This window comes from Astatotilapia calliptera, chromosome 13, assembly GCF_900246225.1.
Source record: "Astatotilapia calliptera chromosome 13, fAstCal1.2, whole genome shotgun sequence".
NCBI lineage: Eukaryota > Metazoa > Chordata > Actinopteri > Cichliformes > Cichlidae > Astatotilapia > Astatotilapia calliptera.
In genome coordinates this window covers 19,039,272-19,060,309 of record NC_039314.1, presented here as the reverse complement: position 1 = coordinate 19,060,309, position 21,038 = coordinate 19,039,272, and the positions used below count along the sequence as shown (strand labels likewise).

General features: G+C 39.0%; 2 protein-coding genes across 3 annotated transcripts in view; one reads left to right on the top strand and one right to left on the bottom strand.

Moving 5' to 3' along the window:
* rgs7a (regulator of G protein signaling 7a) overlaps positions 1-10,538 on the bottom strand; it is a 50,763-nt gene extending 40,225 nt beyond the window's left edge. For both annotated transcript variants that reach the window (XM_026189974.1, XM_026189975.1), the window contains exons 1-2: positions 10,326-10,538; positions 9,305-9,423 (exon numbers count right to left, since the gene is read on the bottom strand). In XM_026189974.1, the coding sequence (XP_026045759.1) occupies positions 9,305-9,382 (78 nt within the window). In that variant the 5' untranslated portion in view covers positions 9,383-9,423; positions 10,326-10,538. The remainder of the gene's footprint in view (positions 1-9,304; positions 9,424-10,325) is intronic.
* Positions 10,539-13,342: 2,804 nt separating this feature from the next.
* Positions 13,343-20,080, top strand: LOC113035289 (ubiquitin-conjugating enzyme E2 D4-like). The gene is made up of 7 exons (XM_026190768.1): positions 13,343-13,523; positions 14,085-14,148; positions 14,266-14,297; positions 15,039-15,116; positions 15,353-15,458; positions 18,877-18,970; positions 19,050-20,080. Exons 1-7 carry the CDS (start codon positions 13,500-13,502, stop codon positions 19,093-19,095), a joined length of 444 nt encoding a protein of 147 aa, XP_026046553.1. The 5' UTR covers positions 13,343-13,499; the 3' UTR covers positions 19,096-20,080.
* The last annotated feature ends 958 nt before the right edge of the window (positions 20,081-21,038 follow it).

Below are 21,038 nucleotides of genomic sequence, written 5' to 3'. Positions count from 1 at the left end.
AACCCAGATGCTATCAGCACACTAGCAGACACTATTTGACAACTAAACACAGGTAGATCAGTGAGGGTAAACCTGAATTTAATGAAAACATCATTATTTTTTGCTCAAAATTTAATGTCATCCATTAAATAGTTATTAAGAAATTTCACTGAGTATGTGGTAGACCTTCAGACCACCACTGACAACCAGAAATTCATTCTGCTTGGCTAAAATAGCTCAAATAAAAGGTAAATCGAAATGTGCACATTCATATGCATTTCAATCGGCAGCACTCTTAGAATTTCTTAGATTATTATTGTTTACATTACTGTTATTAGAAAATATGCTGTTATTACAAAACTAATAGGGGCAGTTTTCTTGCATGTAGATTGTAATTTGCCGCCTAATATTTTGTAGCTGGATAATTACTTGAAGTGCATCTACAATTTGATAAAATATGTATGGCCAGTAGGCTAAGTTTATTAAACCTCACATATAACTACATAATGCTAGGAAAGCTGAGGACTGAGCAAAGTATTGGTGTGTCACATGATGGCAGTTGTGATATGTTGGCTATAAGGTAAAAGTTTAAAATACACAACACAGATGCAAATCATTAGTTGGTTACTTTTTACAGAAATGTAAAAAAAAAACCAAAAAACATCAGCAGCTTGAGTCAAGATGGCGCCGGAGCTTTGTAGACTAGGCTGTGCTGTGGATAACTGTGCCTGCTAAGCTGAACTAATGATGTGACGCTGGAAGCATCACGAGGTTGCAGGTGGAAGCTTCTCAGCGTGCAAACACCTGCGAGCTTAGGGAGTGTGTGTGTGTCTGATGAGCTCAGATCTGCGCAGCTTTAAACTAAGGTGTGTTCCTGTCTGTTAGGCGAATTAAAATGTATGTCTCAAATATATGACTATGTACCCTTTGGAACAATTGCTGCTTGACTTTTATTATTGGATTTGCGCACTGGCACTCAGTCATAGCAAGCTAATCACTGAGACATGACCGCTTCTGGGAGAACGACTCCTTATTGTTGAGAGGGGCACCAAGCTGCAGGGGGACAATCAGACCGGCACTCTCAGTTACAGTTCCAGTCAATTTGGATGAAAATGCCACATCCAATGGTTGTTTGTTTAGAGAGAGTTCCCAATAAAGCTATGAGTCACGAGTGAATCACTTCACACAGGAGGAGCGATGACTGTGCTCCACCAGGGTCTAAATACATTTCTCTCTTTTTCTCTTTGTGAGGATAAAAGCTGACTGGATTGGCTTGGGCTCTGACTAGGGTTCAGATGACTTCAAAGAGAGGCGAGGGATGTAAGAGAAGGGGACAGAGAGGCAGAGGTGGAGGGATGTTTTACGTGCGGTGCTGTCGGTGGACAAGGGGTGAGAGTGCACATGTGTGTCAGGGACCGTATGAGAAAGACAAAGATAGAAACTTAGTTTGAAATGGTGGAGTATATGAGAAACATCAAAGACCTGAATCTGAACAAAAGAGGGCATGAGAGTGGGAGGGGAGACAGAAGGGGGAGATGGGAATGAAAGAAACAGAAATGAGAGGGCAAAGTGTGAACACCAGAGCCAGAGACAGTGATGGAAACTGGGATATAAAAAAAAAAAAGTTGGGACTGAGAGAAATGTTTTCACAAGTTTACACAGACAGAGAAGACAGAGAAAGTGCAAGAATATTTTTGAAGACCGCCTTCACTTTGACTTCAAGCTGCCAAAATACACAGTAGAGAAGTAAGGTAATACAGAAAATATGTTCTTGTTTCTGTTTACTTTTTAACTCTCTTGATGAGCAAATATGATTTTTGCTTTGGCAATGATTTGAGGCTGCTATGAAGTATATACTGTTTGAAAATAGCATTCCTCACATGATTTTATTATGTTTCTGCTGAATACTTTAGTGGGTGATTTGGGACACAATGACATTTACAAAAAAAAGCAGCTAAGAGTAATTAGTTAATGGTGTTCCGGTTCAAGTATCACATAATAAATATGATGTCCAGAAAAATGATAAAGTCCCAAAACTATATCCAAACCACAAAAAATAAACTAGCATATTATAAAACAACTACTCTGTGTTATCTGTCGTTTAAAACAACAGGAAATAAAGAAAATGCAGTAGCCCTGCCCTTAATCGGTTGATAATGAATCATCAAGTATTGTACACTAAATGCATCTCACAGTTAAGAGATTTTAGAGCAAAATATATAACCAGCTTTTATACATCAGAGATGCAATCTGGGAATTTATACATAGTAGACGGTGAGTGGGAAGGAGTGAGCCTTCAGCAGAAACAACCGGTGAGTGCGTTAGAAGTAGAGACTGCATGGAAACCGTTTACAGATGGTGTTTGTAGCGATGGAGGGTCGAGAGAGGAGGGGCACAAATACAAACAAGAAGAAAGGACGGACATGCAGAGGTTTCAGATGGACAGACAGACACACTGTGACTGTAGCGAAATCAAAGAATTCAGATGTCAGCTTCATTGTTATGTCCTACATTTTAGCCTTCTGTTTTTATTTTCTCTCTGGCCCCATTAAACCCATCACACCAGAGATGGCAGTGAATTAATTTACAACTCTGGGGCACTCCTGTAATCTGTATCTAAATGTTGAGCTGGAATTAAATGACGAGACAGAAGCACTGCCTGAGTCAACCGCTATCTTAATGCCCAGGCTTCCTTGGACCATTATATAACCCTAACAGACAGGCCTAAAGACTCCAGCTGTGGCAGACGTATACAGAGAGGACCGCTTAGAGCAAGATGGGCCTAAGTTTCTGCTCACTGATCTTTGCAGTGCTTTAAAAACCATCACCTCGCATCAAATTAAATGTTAGGTAGCAAATACAGCTTTGTGATTGCAATAATATCTTTTTTAATTTATATGTGATAGCTATTCATGCTGACTAGCAGCCTTTCTCTACAGTGCCAAAAACTCTGATTTGGATGGTTTAAGGTTGTAAGAAATATAGACCTTTGATATTGGACACCCAGGAACATTCTGTGCCCTCAGCCAGGTCACCTACACCAAAAGCAAAAGTTTCTTTGTTGCCAAAGTAAAATGAGAAGATTGATTTTCTGGAAAAGATTGGCTTTCTTTAGCTGAGATTGTAAAGATTGTAAAAATCTAACATCCTCACTCTAAATCCTCCCAGAAAAGTGAGTTTGTGCATTTCACACAGTGTACCCAGTCTCATTTTTTATTACTGACATTTTTTTGCTTTTAGTGTTTTGTTTATTAGAACAGGCAAGTACAAAGCTTAAACCCAGTATTACTTTATATTGCAAAGCAATTTCATGATTTCAAAAAAGCCTTAGTTTGTAGCTTTGACTAAAACAAAGTACGTCATTCAAGAGGCATCACACGCTACTTTTTAACTCTAAATGATATGACATTGATACAATTCATAAATATCATCATTTCATGCTTTGAAATGACTTGTTATGAGCCTCACAAAGCCACTGCTGACACAGAGTCAAATATTTCATTACATTTACATTAAATATTTATATGAAAATAAATCTCCATGTCCACTAATCCCAATTAGGCACCCTACCAGCCTAAAAAATTAAACTCTTCATTAGTTTACATTGCTTATTTTTCAATTTTGCCACAATGGTGTGAATTTGTGCTATCAACCAGCTATGGAAGCACCACTGAACTTAAATCTTTCCCTCCAGAGCCTCGTATAATTTGGCTCAGCAATGGTTCCAAATGGTACGATGGTCCTTCAGCTCATTTGGCTTCTCTCTTACACTTACATTGCCTCTGAGCTCTGGTTGTGGGCAATACTGGGGCTGGAGCCAACAGCTTGAACTCACCAGGCTTGGGACCATCATGGTCTCTACCAGATTAATGTCTGCTTCAGGGGATTCTGGAGGGTGGGAAAGTCCACCACCTTGAGAGTCCTCTGTTGTAGAGGTGCCTATGTGATTCTGTGTCACTCTCTGTTCGAGGATGTTATCAAACAGCTTCTGCCTCACAAATCCATCCATCCTTCCTCAGTTCTTTCCTATTCCTCTTTGCCATTTATCCTTTTCAAGCCTTTTCAGGATTTTTTCAATATTATCAACATTATTATATGGACCAGTTTAATAACTAAAAATGTTGACCAGTTGCAAAGAACTTTTATGAGAACTCGTATGGCATAAGAGACAAAATACAAGCCGTGATATTGCCACCAATATGGATATATATCCTCTGTGCGCCTTTGTGATTATTTATGACACGTCTCCTTAACAAACAAAAGTTTGCTTAGGGAGAATGAACTATTCAGATAATCCAGCAGTTACTTCTGGTGTTTGTTGGATGTACAGTAGGAGGTTTCACCATCCACAACATGGCTTTGTGGATTAGCTTCCGGTTGGACAATAAGATAATAAAACTACTCTACCACCAACTGTAGCAACTGCCAGCACCTGTAATTACCTTTTATTTACAGACTTCAGCAAATACAGGAGAATTGATTAGTTTGATATACAAAGCCATAAATGTCATTTCTCCCCCCTAAAGTGGGGGCCAAACACCCACACGTTTCCTCAACAATTTTTGGAAAAAAGAACATGTGTTTTCAAACACAGGAAGAGAAATTGCCTGGTTGGCAAGCTGACATACGAAGAGCCCTACTTCACACACAAAGATTTCTCTCTGATCTGGCAATTATAGATCATCCCCCCTCACCCCCCCCCCCCCCCCCCCCCCCCCCTTCGCTCGTTCCCCGGTCTTAGTGATCTTTTGATTGCAGCCTGAGAGAGACAGGCAGTATAAGAACCCTTCAATCTAGCTCTTAAGTGAGAAAATGCTGAAAATGTATTCAGTTCCCTCTGCTTTATGACTCATGAACAATGTAGGATGGTTGGGAAATTGTATTGATAACAGGGCATGCTGATATAGGGCAGGTTTAACACATGCAGCTTAGAATGAAATTGAAAAATGCGTTCCAGGCAGGAAATGAATTTTCAGCCATCTAAACCAAATTTTAATATGTATGCCTTTGTTTGTTACCTGGCACTCTGGGTTATAATTTTGAAGAAATCAGATAGACCTGATAAAACACACCTATTGTTGAAAAAAAAAATCTAAATGTGTTTTACATGTAGTATTTGAAATTATCCAAAGCATCATGCATACTCATCAGTCACTTTGTTGGATATTATGCTCCTGATTTTGTTCCTGTTCGACACATCTGAGACACCAGTAACATAAAAACAGTGGCCAACACCTCGAGAGGGTTAATAATGGATGCAGTTCTGCATCATGTAACACTGCTCTATTACTATTGTGGTGCTGTGATGCAGAACAGAAGGATTGTCTTGTTCTTGCAAAATGATCTCTCGTATACAAGCACTTAATCAATTGACAAATCGATAGCACGCACTAATATCTTTGCCCTATTTGTCATTTCTGTTTGTTCTTTACTTCACCACCGAGGCTCACTAAGTGCAGTGCGGCATCAACGCGCTATCGCAAAGTGTAAATGACAGAAATCTCTGAAGCATAAAACAGTGAGAAAGTGCATAAATACACTTGTAAAGAAATATTCACAATAATTTTTGATGTAACTATTATTTGACAAGAAAAGCAATTTTATCATCTGTTATAGGCTAACGCTATTTTGGAAGTGGTCTAAAACAGAAAAGCACAGTTTGGTATTTGCTACATAAATGTTGATCAAAAATATAACCGTGACACATCATGTAGTATTTGGTTATGTGATATGAAACCAGTGGTATGACTCTGTTGTGTGATGATCTGAACTATACATAAAACAGAACGCAGATAAGCATCCAACGGATGTTCTTGGAGCCCAATATAAAAGTCCTTTTACTGTGTTGCAGTAACCTTGCAAAAACCACCACGTTTTACTAAATGCTAATTACTTTTTAAGTGACACAGTCTTAACATAGGCAGAGACACAGGCAGCAGAGTATAAAATTTATCGGCTAAAGGTTAAAAAAAGTGAGAGCTGCATGTGCTTAATGTTAGAAAAAAGACAGAAAAATACAGTAGAGACTTGGCGGCTCTGCACAGCAATAGAAGCCAAACTGGCTGCTGGAAGAACAATTACTGGATACCCATCGGCAGCTTAGATGTAAATAAGAGTGAGCTGGTGCCTCAGCTGTCAGATACAGCACAACAGAGACAAGATCAGGCTTCAGTATACTGCAAAACTTATGTAATATTAACCATTTATTTCATTTCACCCTCAGTTGATAGATAGATAGATAGATAGATAGATAGATAGATAGATAGATAGATAGATAGATAGATAGATAGATAGATAGATAGATAGATAGATAGATAGATAGATAGATAGATAGATAGATAGATAGATAGATAGATAGATAGAGATTTCACATACATAGTCACACACACATACGAAGACACAAACACACACAAAGCTCGAGCTGATGAGAGATAATGTTCCCTCCTCATACCGAGTGGCTGTGAACCAGAGCTGTTTTAGGCTCGCATAAAAAATTCAGAACTCTCTCTTAGCAACATTTGCCCTACATAAGGAATACACACATGCTCACACACACATCAGAGTATCATTTATGTCGTGCACATGTGAGCAGAAATGAAAATACACATATTGAGAAAACCCAGGAACACTTCATGATATTGGCCTCGATTGTTTTATGTTTGAGCAGCAAGACATTAAAGAGGCTATTATACGCAAGGTTCCACACATAGCATTAATTTATTATTTATTGACTCTATTGATTAAACATTTCATTGGCATTTCTGATAAACTGGGGACATTTTACGTAGTGTTAGCTTTACATGCAAGCAGTGGTTGTGTAAAATTTCAGAGTTGCTGTTGCCAATAAATCAGTTTATCAAAAAGCAAGCTGCACGTGTTTGTGCTTGTATTTCTGCAAGTATTTCTGTGTGCATGTTTTTCGATTTTCAGCACATCCATGCATGCATCTAAGCAAGGTGTTTAAGTGCATGCGTCCTTGAAGAAAACAGGCATCTCTGCACACATCTCCACAATGAGCAGGTCAACACCTCGGCTCAACCATCCATTTTCATTAGATGCTAATGACAGGAGTGGAGGGGCGGATGTGCCAGAGAGAAAGATTCAGAGAATAAAAAAGGATATAGTTATGCTCCCTGTGGACTGACTATCAAACCACTATCTCCTGTCATCAAGCATAAAACTCCCTCTGCTCAATTACATAATCATTCCACATATACTACTAGCAACTGTCAAGCAGACGTGGCCAGTTGCTTACAATCAAGATTTTATTAAGAGTTTTTATTATGTATTTATGAGATGGATGTAGAAGAAGTCTGCGGAGGAAAATGGAGAATAAAATGTTTTCCACTTGAGAATTTAGCTCATCTCAGTGTTGCCCTCTCAGTGTGGGTTGCAACACCTCTGCCAAGTCATCTCCATCTGAAAAGCATTTAGGGCGCCTGTTCATCCTGGCATTATCCGCATGTCTATACAGACAGTGCTCCTCCAGTTCCAGTTTGTGTTAAACCCACTCTAGAAACAGGACTTTGTCCTTCCTGGCTTCACCACAGCCTTTCATTCTGCAGAGTATCTAGGTCAGTTGATGTACAAAAGCAAACTGTGACCATGTGTGGTCAAGTGGTGTGAAGTGAAGAAGCTTTATGACTAAGATATCGGTCTGGCCAAAATAAATAAATAAAACAGAGTGGTCTGAAATTAGTCTTCCCTCATTATGTTGAAAAAAAAAGAGATAGTTCTAAAAAACACAAAGTTTAGTTGCTGAATTTATAGTAAAAGGTCCCAAGTGAAGACACACACTAAGGTTGCCTATGTCACAGAAACATCAGAGTATAATCAAAGAAACAGATCAATATCAAGAGAACTGAAACAACATCACATGGAACTAAATAGATGGAAAGACCTCAAATCAATCAATATTTGATGCACAAATCAGGATGTGGCTAGTTTTCCATGCATTGGCATATTGTGATACTCTGCCATGTTGAAATGAAATTTAATGACAGACTTCTTCCCCTGTCGCCACAGACTGAACTGACAAAACTAGACGCATGCACCCATCCATCTCAATTGCCCTCAATATTTGGCCTGTTTAATGAACAATCTAGCTTCTGAGTCTGTCATCTTACTTTGGGAAGTTCCTAAATAACAAAGCGCTCCTTCCTGCTGCAAACATCGCACCACATCCAGCAAGTCTTCACCCACACTGGCAGTAATATTGCCTTGCACGCTGTGAGTGCTATAAAAGACCGTCAATCCATGACACCATGCTAAGCGTATCCTTTCCATGGTGTGCAGAGGCTATTGCAGATAGAACAGCATTTGCTGATGGGTGAATAGAATGAAATAAAGACATTCACTCCATGGTTGAGTCATCCACAAGTAAGATGAGAAAATTATCACTTCACTGCTGCATCTGAGAGAGCAAAGTGAAACAAGCCACTGTTGTTGTATATGTTTAATCAATTTGCAGGTCACTGTGAGTTAAAATCCAGCAGCACTTACATATTAAGCATTGGATTTTGCTTACATATACAGCAATGTTTAGCAGAAAAACATCAGAAAAATCCAGCTATTAGGCAATGGTAGTGCCACCAGGGAACAGAATCCTCTCCTGGTGGTAGCAAAAGCAATTTTCTAAATGGCTTATTTGTAGGTTAATCTTATATCTAGCCTTACTGTTTCTGTTCAAAGCAAAGGAAACATTGTATCTAAATCAGTGCACCCAAGGAGCAGTGCACATAACCTTTCATATTTGTGTGATGCAATATAATATAAGTGTCAGAGTTTCTCTAAGAAACTGTAACTCAATTCTCAAAACAAACATGTTACCTTGCCTGCAGATTATTATGATTTCATGTAACTGTTTAATGGCTAAGCAGTGCTGGATCAAGATGTCTCAACAGTGTGACAGTTCACTCCAAACCCTCTCCCAAGTGTTGACTGTAGTAGCACAATGAGTAGGGAAATACACCAGTGCTGCGGATTAAAACCCTGGGCTTCCTTTTTTCTTTTTCTTTTTTAAATGAATGTAAGTTTGTTTAAAAAAAAAAAAAAGAAAAAGCTCCAGTGTGTATGCAATAACAAGTATTATTGTACACTTGACTTCATGTATGTTGTGAGAGAATAACTGAATGAACTCTCAGTGTTCTCATTAAGCATTTGTAACATCTCAATCCTAGACCAGCCATACCACAAAAACATTGCCTTGCCATTAGTGCTAGCAACTGCCACTGCATGGCTCGTCGTTGAGTAAATTGATGCAAGAGAGACACACATGCTTACGATCTCCCTCACACATGCAGACTAAAAATAGCAGCTGCCTTACCTTTCTGTACACTATCATGTTGGGGGACTCATCTGCTACCCCATTGGTCCCCTGCCCACTGCTGTTGGTCTGTGCCATGATCCAGCTAGTAAATCTGCCAGAGGAAATGTCAGGTGCTCCTGTTGTGGACAGAATGGATATTTTGGCACGTCAGAAGAACAACGAAGCCTAAACGTGACTTTGCCAAAAGAGAGCAATTTACACGCCTGTGGTCTGCATCATGTTTCAGTGTATTTGATACTTCAAAAGGGAACAGATGTTCATTGCTCCAGTTTGGCTACGTGTTTTGACATTTCACAAGGTCTTGACAAGGACATTTTTAAGAAAAAGGCGGTTGCTTTAACACAAAGTGTGGCTACTGGTACAGTACACATTCCTACTGAATGGGACAAAAGTTCAACTTGAAAAGCAATGATAGGTAAATGGAAGGACTAGCCTACTGTCACTCTTGCCTCAGATGAATTCGCTGTGCAGCACAATCTAAAACGGCAATCACCTTTGACCGTTTGTTTACATCGGAGAGTTCTCTCACGCCCTACATGGCACATACTACGGATGCATCCTAAGGTTGCAATAGCAAGATAAGGTGAATTATAGACCTTGGCAGTGGTAAATGCAGTAAAACAACACACGGTCACTGGAGGAGGCAGTCTACTCTACAATGCAGCCTGGATACGTGCATTCGGATGTAGTAGCCATAGTCAAAATGTGCAAGACTGTGCAAATGTAATGGATATGGTATGCACATTACAGCTTCATCATTCTTTCTTCCCTTTACGACACCCACACGACATCCTTGGGAGGTTTAGACTGCAACACGAACAGCGAAGTCATGTAACACGCTCTTAACATGAAGCCGTTGGCTTTACTATATCGGGCTTTTCTTACCACAAGCCACTGCCCGTTTAAGCACCTTGGACAGCTACTGCTAAACGCCCGCGTCCCTTATCTTCTTGGACGCCGCTTAAATACACAGAAAACACAGCGACGTCGGTCACGGGAGGAGAAGGGGGGCGCTTACCTGAAAAAACACGCAGCCCGCTGTAGGACTCCTGAATCCTTGCAGGGATGGAAGCCTTGTCCTTTGCTTTCAGTATGTCAACTGGCAGACATAGGAATGCGAGGGGTATTCATTGGCAACGTGAGGAGGCAGACATTCGGCGGACACTTGGTGTGGTACAGCTCTCTGTCTCAGTCTCTCATCTCCTCTTTTCCAAGCGGTGCTCAGAATCACGGGCGCGCCACCCCGGAGCGTCGAGAGCGCGCATCGATCTATGACCAATCGCGTGTGAGGAATAAATTACAACCCGTTTTGGAGACATACAGCTATTATTTTTTCAAGCTAAGATTGTACTGCTATGCACTGCAGCGAAATCCAGGACAAGGCATCTTAAACCGATAGCTTATTAGTATTGATACATCTGCAATCTATAGCAAAGGTCATGAGAGGACACTACAATTTTCTGTGCCATAAGAAGAAACTCGTTTAGCTGTTGTCCCAACTGAATATGAACAACTGAACAAATACCATTTAGCCCTGCAGTAAACACAAGAATTATACAGCGCTGACGTAGTAATATGCCTTATGATACATCACAAGTGTACCATGAAGCGTTGTTGTGAGGTAAATGAAACCATCCTGAATTACGTTACATTTATATTAAAGTCTCACTACTTATATTCCAATACCAAATAAATAGTCTAACTACTTTCTCTTTATACTGTCACTTTTACTGGCAATAAACAATAAACTTGGACTACTAAAGAACATTTTAAGTCTTTAGGTAACGCCTACGTTTTTGTTGACATTTTAAAGTTCATACAGTATAAAAATAAACTGAAAGACGAGCTGGCGAAACCAAAAGTCAAACAAATCTTGAACAAATCTTGTGCTTGTTTGGGGAGAATGATGTATACGCAAACGTCGAGGTCAGCTTAATTTTAGGCCAACATTCATTTTTACAATACCTTTGGAAATCTGTCTGTTCTGCCCAAAGAAGCGGATGAGTATTTCTCTCACCAAAACGAATAGCTGAGGGTATGCAGTACGGCTTTAAACGATAATAAGATATGGCGTTTCAGTCAAATTCACCGTTTGTATTTTATAACACTGCAAGTGTAAGAACTGGGATATACCGGCAATAAATTTATATGACTGGGCATGTCCAGTGCTGCAGTGATAATGAATAAATAAATGCACTCTGTGGCTTTGTGGTATGCAACAATCCAGGCGTGAAAGATGACAGATGTGCCCTTTCTCCTAGTGTATGTAACTGTATGCTTATCTCTCTACAGTCCTTCCTTCTTTGCTCTCGTAGGAATCAACCACTCTACAAGGTTGGCCAAACATCCAGTCCATTCCCTGTTTTCCTGTGAGCTGCAGATTTGTGAAAAATGTGCTACAGTCATCGGTATGCTGCTATAGCAACTTTGTAGAGGTAACAGGCGCCTCCAGGTGACTGTTGCTGTGAATTGGATGCTATGTAAGTAAAACTGAATCTAAAATTGAATTGAATAACGGGTTTTCAAACCTGATAATGAGGTAAGTGATGTCATATTTTCTCATGGCTTTGCGTTTCTTTAATTGCTTCTTTATAATCTTTCACGGACCCTAGATTTATATATATAATTTTTTCCCCTGGGTTGGGTGGGGGTTCGGTTACAATTTTGGCTCCGACTTGCCCTTAGTGTCATTTTGCACTTTTTTAGTCTTACTGACCAGTTAAAGTACTTTAAACTACAAATCACTTTCATCTTATTAGTGATTTAGGGGGAAAAAAGTCACTAAGCCTTGAACCCCAGGACTACAGTAAGTGTTAGAAATGTAGGTGTCATAATAAGCTGATAATTACATCTTTTTTTGTTTTGTTTATAACAATAATAAGATAATAAGATGTGATTGAAGTGCAGACTTTTACTGTTATGGCATGTGTCAGCTCGACAGGTCACTAGTGTTTATTTATGATGTGACTGATAATAGAAGAAGCAGGGTGTATAGTAAAGTGTACAGTGCTATACTTTCTGCTCAGATCCAGCCAAATGTTGCAAAACTGATTGGACAGTGCTTCAGAGTGCAAACAGTAACAGCAATGGGCTTTTAAAAAAACAGAAAATTATGTTAGTTTGTCTAATTTATTTTTAATCTCTGTAGTATGTAAACTATGTATACATCCTATATAGATTACCATGTATCAAAATGGTTGTATTTTCAAAAATATTTTTCATAAAATCCTTTGAAGTAAAGCAGAAAGTCTGCTCCACATCGTGATTGTTTGATAATATCTTCTGCTATTTTGTTACTTTCCTATTCTATGTTATACAAATAAGTTTTATGTTTTAATATTCTATGATTTAATACTATCTAATTCGTAAAAAAAAACAAAAACAAAAAAAAACAATACAAATATCTTGATGTGCAAGGTTTTAATAGAACAATATGTCATGCTACTGATTATATAATTTATTTCCCTGATCAACACTCCAATGCTTTATTGTTTGGTTGTAATCAACAGAGTCCCAAGATATCCTTAAGTGTTCAGTGAAACTTACATCATAGTGAGTTCTGACTAGCTCCAAATAGGTTTGTGTGTGTTCAGTTTCAAACATGTTCCCCAAAAATCAGACATTAAGTTGTAATATCAAGGTAATTTTCAAAAAGAAAGAACCCCACTTGCAGTAAATGACATACTTAAGCACCTTCATGTCAAACATATCCTTTAACAACAAACTAGCAAGCTGTTTATTTGTCAAGTTAGACACCAAAAGCATCAGAATACTTTATTAATCTCATCTGAAATTATGTACAGTTAAAAAATATGAAAGCATGTAAAGTTTTATTTTTTTAACTGTATTAAAATACGTAATCAGTTGTTATAAACCGCTGCATAATATCAGTAAAGAAAGAATACATAAGGTGTAGTAGTAAGTTTGCTAAGTTAATTGTTCACTAATTTCTTGGAAGAGTCAATTTTAAAGGATGATTTGTTCCTCGGTGAACGGTCCCTTTAAGTGGCTTGACTAAAAACTCCAACCCCCACAATGCACCGGTCCGTTCTTCAACAAAAACGCGGAAACAATAGAGGCAATCAGTTTGTCAAAACAGATAACACCGAGTCGGCAGAAAGTGAGCGTAGTTGGTGCTGACAGCTGTCAAAGTTAATATCTATCGTCTGTCAAACGATCTAAAAGACTAGCCATGGCTCTGAAGAGAATACAGAAGGTAAAGAAAATAATCGTTTTTTTACATAATTTGTTTGATGTACGGTGTACAGGTCGGAGCGATGCGGAAACATAGCTTTAACGGTAGCGAGTCAGTTGTCTTACAGCATATTTGCTAGCGTTATCAGTGTTTTATAATGTTTTTAAATTCGCAATGAACAATTGTCAGTATTTCTTTTTTACCGTCTGCAAGTCATTTGAGCCAATACAGGTACAGAAATGGAATAACAATCCTTCTGTTTTTTTCAGCCAGGCTTTTCTTTTGTGATATTTAAGTTATGCTATTGTTGGGTGTATGCCTGTCGCCGTGTTGAAGAGACTGATAAACCTCTTTAGGATCAAGTATTTGAGAAAGGGCCGGGGCTTTATCGTGTGACATGTTGTGCATTTTTGCAGGTTTATTAGCCTAAATCCAAACCCGCTGCCGGTTGTAGTCGTGGTTTTGTTAGATTTAGAGGGTAGTTTGCCCACATTAATATACAGTCTAACAAAATGTAACGCTTGTGTTGCTTCTTAATCAGTGCACAAGCTGACAAACTCTAAAACTGTTGATTTTTTTCAGGAGTTAAATGACCTACAGAGGGACCCTCCAGCTTCATGTTCTGCTGGACCTGTTGGGGAAGACAGTAAGTGTGACTTTTGGTTAATTTTGCTACTTTTTAGTCATGTCTCAAAGTTTAGTTGTGTCTTTTGGGACTGTGTTGTATGCTCACATGCTGTTTCTTTATCGTTGTTTTCTTTAGTGTTTCACTGGCAAGCTACCATCACAGGACCGGTGAGCTTTTTCTGGATATGATTCCTGGACATTTTCTTTTTAAACCAAGCTGCTTCTGGATCTCTAGACAATAGTGTTTTATGTGGAGTTTACAGCCCTTTCTGTTCTTTATGGCCAGCACAGACTGGCACACTCTATCCTGATGCTATTCACTGAAGGCCAGGTCATTATTGAGGCCATATATTGTATCTCTCATGCAACACATTATCGATACACTGATGGCAAGTGTCGAAATTCTTTTGAAACATGTAGTCACTTTAAAGTGCATCCTCATGTGAGTTTGAGTCGATAGAGTCACTATTTCATAGTTGTTGTTGTTTTAAATGGAGAGACTTTTTAAAATACCAAGGGTGAAGGAAGCAAAAGTTGAATAGCTTCTTGTGACAAAACTCTCTGGGGGCATAAATCAGTAAACAGGGATAGAAAATTGAAGGCTTTCCAGTTTTATCAATCCATTCTCTTCCAATTATCCTTATCAGGATCACATGGGAATGGAGCCTATCCCCGCTATCATAGGACGAGAGGCAGGGGAACCCCCTGACACTAGTCTGCTCCAACTAGTTTTGCCGATATATACACAATGCCTGCTTTTTGCTCTTATAATTGTTTGATCATCAAGGATCATGACATTACTGTGATATTGTGGTAAGATATAGTGATAGTATCACCGGTGACTATATCCCTGTAATTAAGAAAGAAGTGTTGGGTATGACTTTAAACCAGTTTTCTACTTTATTTCAGAATGATAGCCCATATCATGGAGGAGTTTTCTTCCTTTCTGTGCATTTCCCCACTGACTATCCCTTTAAACCACCAAAGGTAAGTGTATTTGTTCTTGAGACTAATTGTCTCAGAAGTACTACACTATACTATACCGATAACACTATTTTTGTCACTGTATAGAGTAAATGATTAATGAATATTGTATATTGTTATTAGATCCAGTTGTATTCAGAAAATGAATGGTATCTTTTAAATAAAAATACTGTTATTACAGTATTTGTTTTTTAAATTATAGCTAATTTTGCACATTTGTGCTTTGCTTTTATTTACAGGTTGCCTTTACTACGAAAATCTATCACCCAAACATAAACAGCAATGGTAGCATTTGCCTTGACATCTTGAGGTCACAGTGGTCACCTGCACTTACAGTATCAAAAGGTAACCAAATCCATGTCCACATTCATTTTATGGACATGGATTTATGATTCGTTGTATTTGATACATTTACTTGTACTCTGGTTTTTAAGGACCCCTAAAACTGAGAGATTTGGATTAACTGTTCATCCTGTTTTGTGTTTTAGCATGGACAAGCAGTTTTAGTTTAGAAATTCATGTGCACTCAGGATATCTGCTCTTGCTCTTATAACTGGATTCCAGCATTATTATCTTCACTTGTGCTTATATTACACCCAGTAGCTGGAGTCTGCACGTTACTTAACATCTTAGCATCTCAGCGCATACATCGGATTCAGTGAAAAGGGGTATACGCCTACCTTTACCATATGACTAATACAAATTCAGCAAGGCAATTCCTGATGCCAAGCAACAATGCCATGTTTAAATTATTTAAAGATGGTCTACCTGTTTGATACGAGCAATGACAGTATAAGTCTTAATCATTCTGACACTTACATGCTTTTTTTAAGAGAGATGTCCTCCTGTATGCCAAGGTTTTCTTGGCCGTTTAAAACACGTGCTCCTCCCGAGCCACTCATCACTACCTGTGACCTTGTGCTCCAGCTGAAGTAAGGACAGCAGCTACTTACTACCTGTCCTGCCCTAATTCGTCATCCTCCTTCGCATGAAAAAAAATGGTGTAAAAGATGGCTGTAGTTTCCAGTTCTAAAAACTGAACAACTCCAAAGCGCCTTAAACTTGCATTTAAGGCACTTTTAATCCACAAAAAAACAGCCCTCAGTTCCCATGCTTTGCTATACAATACTTTGCAGTTTTCAGGTTATACTATATAAATAAAACATAAAAGTTGTTTTTTTTTAAATTTTGGTAAATATAAAGATTTATAAAGGAGGATAAACCAGGGTTTTCTCATTGGCATGTAGTTAGTCAGATCCACCTTTCTGCAACAACAAAAACATTCATCTTGTAGCTTCACAAAGGAACTTGATTAACCTGTCGATGACTTCATGGCGATCCCGACTCTTATGCAGTCTAGAGAAGGAAACAAAGACGTCTATTGATTACTAGTAGTTAGCATGGATAACTAATCATAGTCAAATCAAATCAAATCACTTTTATTGTCACATCACATGTGCAGGTACATTGGTACAGCACATGTGAGTGAAATTCTTGTGTGCGAGCTTCACAAGCAACAGAGTTGTGCAAAATACAATAATGTAAACAAGCAAAATACAAGAATGGCTACATCTGAAACTAATAAATATATGTACAATATATAATAGTATATGCATTTCTGGATGTGTATACTAAATATTTTTCTACGTGTGTGTGTGTGTGTGTGTGTGTGTGTGTACACATATTTTACAAATTAAATAGAGTAAACAATGAATAGAATATATAAAATAAATAAAATAAAATATACAGAGTGAGACATGTGCAAAACAGTGGCATTACTGTACAGTATGGAGTGCATAATGTTAAAGTTCCAGTAGTGAAGCTGAGGTGTCTATGAAGTGTTCAGCAGTCTGATGGCCTGATGGAAAAAGCTGTCTCTCAGTCTGCTGGTACGGGACCGGATGCTGCAGAACCTCCTTCCTGATGGAAGCAGTCTGAACAGTTTATGGCTGGGGTGACTGGAGTCCTTGATGATCCTCCCCGCTTTCCTCAGGCACCGCTTCCTGTAGATGTCTTGGAGGGAGGGAAGCTCACCTCCAATTATCCGTTCAGAGCACCGCACTACTCGCTGGAGAGCTTTGCAGTTGTAGGCGGTGCTGTTGCCATACCAGGTGGTGATGCATCCAGTGAGGATGCTCTCAATGGCACAGTGATAGGTCCTGAGGATGCGGGGGCTCATGCCGAATCTTTTCAGTCTCCTGAGAAAGAAGAGGCGCTGCTGCGCCTTCTTCACTGTTTTGTTTGTGTGTACTGACCACGTAAGATCCTCAGCCAGATGTACACCAAGGAACCGGAAGCTGCTCACTCTCTCCACAGCAGCGCTGTTGATGGTGATGGGGGTGTGTACTTCTCTGCACGTCCGGAAGTCCACTATCAACTCCTTTGTCTTTGCGATGTTGAGGGTGAGATGGTTGTCTTGACACCAGTGGGTCAGGGCGCTGACCTCCTCCCTGTAAGCTGTCTCATCACTGTTGGTGATAAGATCCACCACTGTAGTGTCGTCCGCAAACTTCACAATGATGTTGGAGCTGTTAGTGGCTGTGCAGTCGTAGGTGTAGAGTGAGTACAGGAGAGGGCTCAGTACACACCCCTGTGGAGCACCAGTGTTCAGTGTGATGGGGGATGAGGTGATGCTGCCCAGTCTGACCACTTGGCGTCTGTCAGACAGGAAGCTAAGGATCCAGCTGCAGAGGGAGCTGCTCAGTCCTAGATCCTGCAGTTTCCTGTCCAGCTTCGAGGGAACGATGGTATTGAATGCTGAGCTGTAATCTACAAACAGCATCCTCACATACGTGTCTCTCTTCTCCAGGTGTGACAGGGCAGTGTGTAGTGTCAGGGCTATGGCATCATCAGTGGACCTGTTGTGGCGGTATGCAAACTGTAGAGGGTCCAGTGAGTCGGGTAGTGCAGAGCAGATGAAGTCCCTGACCAGCTTCTCGAAGCATTTGCTTACGATGGGGGTCAGGGCTACAGGTCGCCAGTCGTTCAATGAGGAGATGGTGGAGGATTTGGGTACAGGGACGATGGTGGCCGTCAGTACTGACCCTGTTGTCTATGCTAGTAAATGTTGTGCAATTAAATATAGGATTTTTTTTCATGCCACTGCTGTCTCCATACAGATGTGCCTTATCAGATATAAACAATGGTAACGAGTTTGCAGCAGTGTTATTTGAAAATGTAAATGTATCAGTGTGGATGGATAAATTACAGCAGTGCCATGTCAGATCTGTATCTGTTTTGCATCCGTTTTATTTTGAAATCACAGGAAATGAAACTTTTTAAATAAATCAATATAATTAACAGTTAATTGAAATGCTGGGTAAAACATAACATGAGGTGGGAATTTCAAAGATGAGCATAATGCATTATAATGCACACAGTTTGCATTGAAGCAATCCGCTGTCTTGTCACGAAGTCTGGAGTCTTCCAAGTGAATGATTTCTAGCCCTTAGGAAAATGGGTAATAGGATTTTTTAGGGTTGATTATCCAGAAATGTGACCTCTGCACTCTGTGCACTTCTGTCAGAAAAATATCAAATGCATGTTTTATGTTTAAATACACTTACTAAAGACCTACACTAACAGGATTTTGATGTCAGTGTACATCAAATCAAAGCTCATTTATTTGTATTTCAAATTTAGAGTTATTCTTGTGTATATGAGGAGCTTGAAAAAATAAAAATAAACTTTCTTAAAGTGACCATGGTGATTTAATTAAATTAAATTAATCCATTTATTTTCTTATGTGTCTTTGTTTCAACAGTTTTATTATCCATATGCTCACTGCTTTGTGACCCAAATCCAGATGATCCCCTAGTCCCTGACATCGCGCATATTTATAAATCAGACAGACAAAAGTAAGTACAAAGCCGATTGTTAAGAAAACACAATTACACAAGTGCACAGTTCTCTTAACATGATTTTCTTTCTCTTTAGGTACAACAAAATTGCCAGGGAATGGACCCAAAGGTATGCAATGTGAAGGACTGATGTTCCAGCTGCAAAGACGCATCCCTCAACACCTCAGAATATGACTGTTTAATTGCTTTATCCTCACTGGTTCTAATTGAGGTGTTTGACATGCTTGAAGCACTTTCTCTACCCAGACCTTACTTGACTTAACTGCTTTTAGTGTTTATTTTATTTTATTCTCTTAAATTGGCATTATTATTATTATTATTATTATTATTATTAGATATGAGATGGAAGTTTGGGGAGGTTCTTTTACATTTTTGCTGTATGGAATGATACTGAATTTATTTTTCATGATTTTTTTGCATTAAAATATTATGCAAAAAGTGAATTTATAATTTTTCTCAGGAGTACTCACAACTAAACTGAAAATGGTTCAGTGATAACTCTTCATTTCTACAACCAAGTCTTGGTGTCATAAACCTGACCACTAGGTGGCAGTCTTTACTTTTTACTTGCCAAACATTTCTGGTGGATAATTTAATATTCGTGTTTGTGTTACATTTAATTCAGGCCCATTTGCTAAATGGTTAATTGTGTGGATAGTGGCTATTATGGAGTGTTGCTCTGGCTATGAACTGAAAATGAGGCCTGTTCTGTCAATTGAAATCAGACCACCCATTACCATCACCTCTGCTCCTTCCTTTGTGCTGATGAAGCTCGTGTCTCCATATAAGTGGAGCACTTCCTGTTTAAAATCGAACTCAAGCATGTTTGCCCAGCTGTTATTACACTATTTTATAACCACTGCTTTCACAAAATGGCTTCAATTTGCAAACCACTTAGAAGTTTTATCATAAAGTGTGAGCCTCTCTGTCAATGATTTAAATCTTGCTGCATTTTAAAATAAAGCAATTTTTGCCAATGGATCAAGAGAGAAAAGCACAGTTTGTGCATATGTCAGTAACTATAATGATATAAATGGCTTTCTTTGTGCATTTTTACTTTATTTACCATAAACATATTCTGCATGGATGATGTAGTCTGGTTTTAGTCTGCAGTAAATACAACATTCCTCCAATGAAAAATAATTCAGACTTTGTTTTCTCATTTTGTATTGTTCTGGATGTTAAAGGTTGTTTTTAAGAAAACCTAATAGTTGCACAGTAAGCTGATAAAACATCAAAGCAATATTTGATGTGACTTTTTCAGACTATTGGATTTACTAATAGTCTAAAGAAGACTACTCGTACTGTTGTCTCACACTAACAACGTCCTGTGCTTGAATCCAGTGAAACTGGCTGTAGGTGTGAATGGTTGTCTGTCTCTGTGTTAGAGAGGCTCCAGCCCCCCACCCACCTTCAACCCTCCACAACCCTGAACTGGATTGTCTTGGTCTTAATAACTCTTACAGCCTGCCAAGAAACAAGCATCCTAGTGTTTTTTTCCTGACCATTTAAATAAGCATGTAGGACATTCAGGTGGTTGTTTTACCCTTGACAGAATTTTTTGAAAGTTTAGCTCAAGGGAACAGATGTCAAAGCTCATCTGCATTTTTAGAAATGCAGTTAAAACTTCTCTCATAAGACTAAAATTAAATTGTCAGGTACTTAATAATTACCACTTTTAATCCCAGATCTCAGGAAGAAGTTGGAAAACAAATTAGGCCAAGAACCGTGGTCCTGCGGCTACATGGTTAGTTTGCAGTGTGATAAAAGCTCCATCTGCCACATTAGGGTTGTTAACATGGAGGTTTGTTATGTCTGAATTGGCTGGCAAGCACAGCGTTAAGTGGCACCTTACATTTAAATCAAAATAAAGATTAGCAATGCTGTTCCTGTTGTAGAGGACAAACCTCTGAGATCAGTGAATATGAATAACTGGATGTCCATAGCTGGCATTACTGAGTGACCTCTACACTCCCTTTTGTTTTGTTTTCTCTTTCCTGTATTACTTCCCTTTCCCACTCTAGTGTTTCCTCTATAAACCAATAGATAGTTTGCCTAGGGCTGT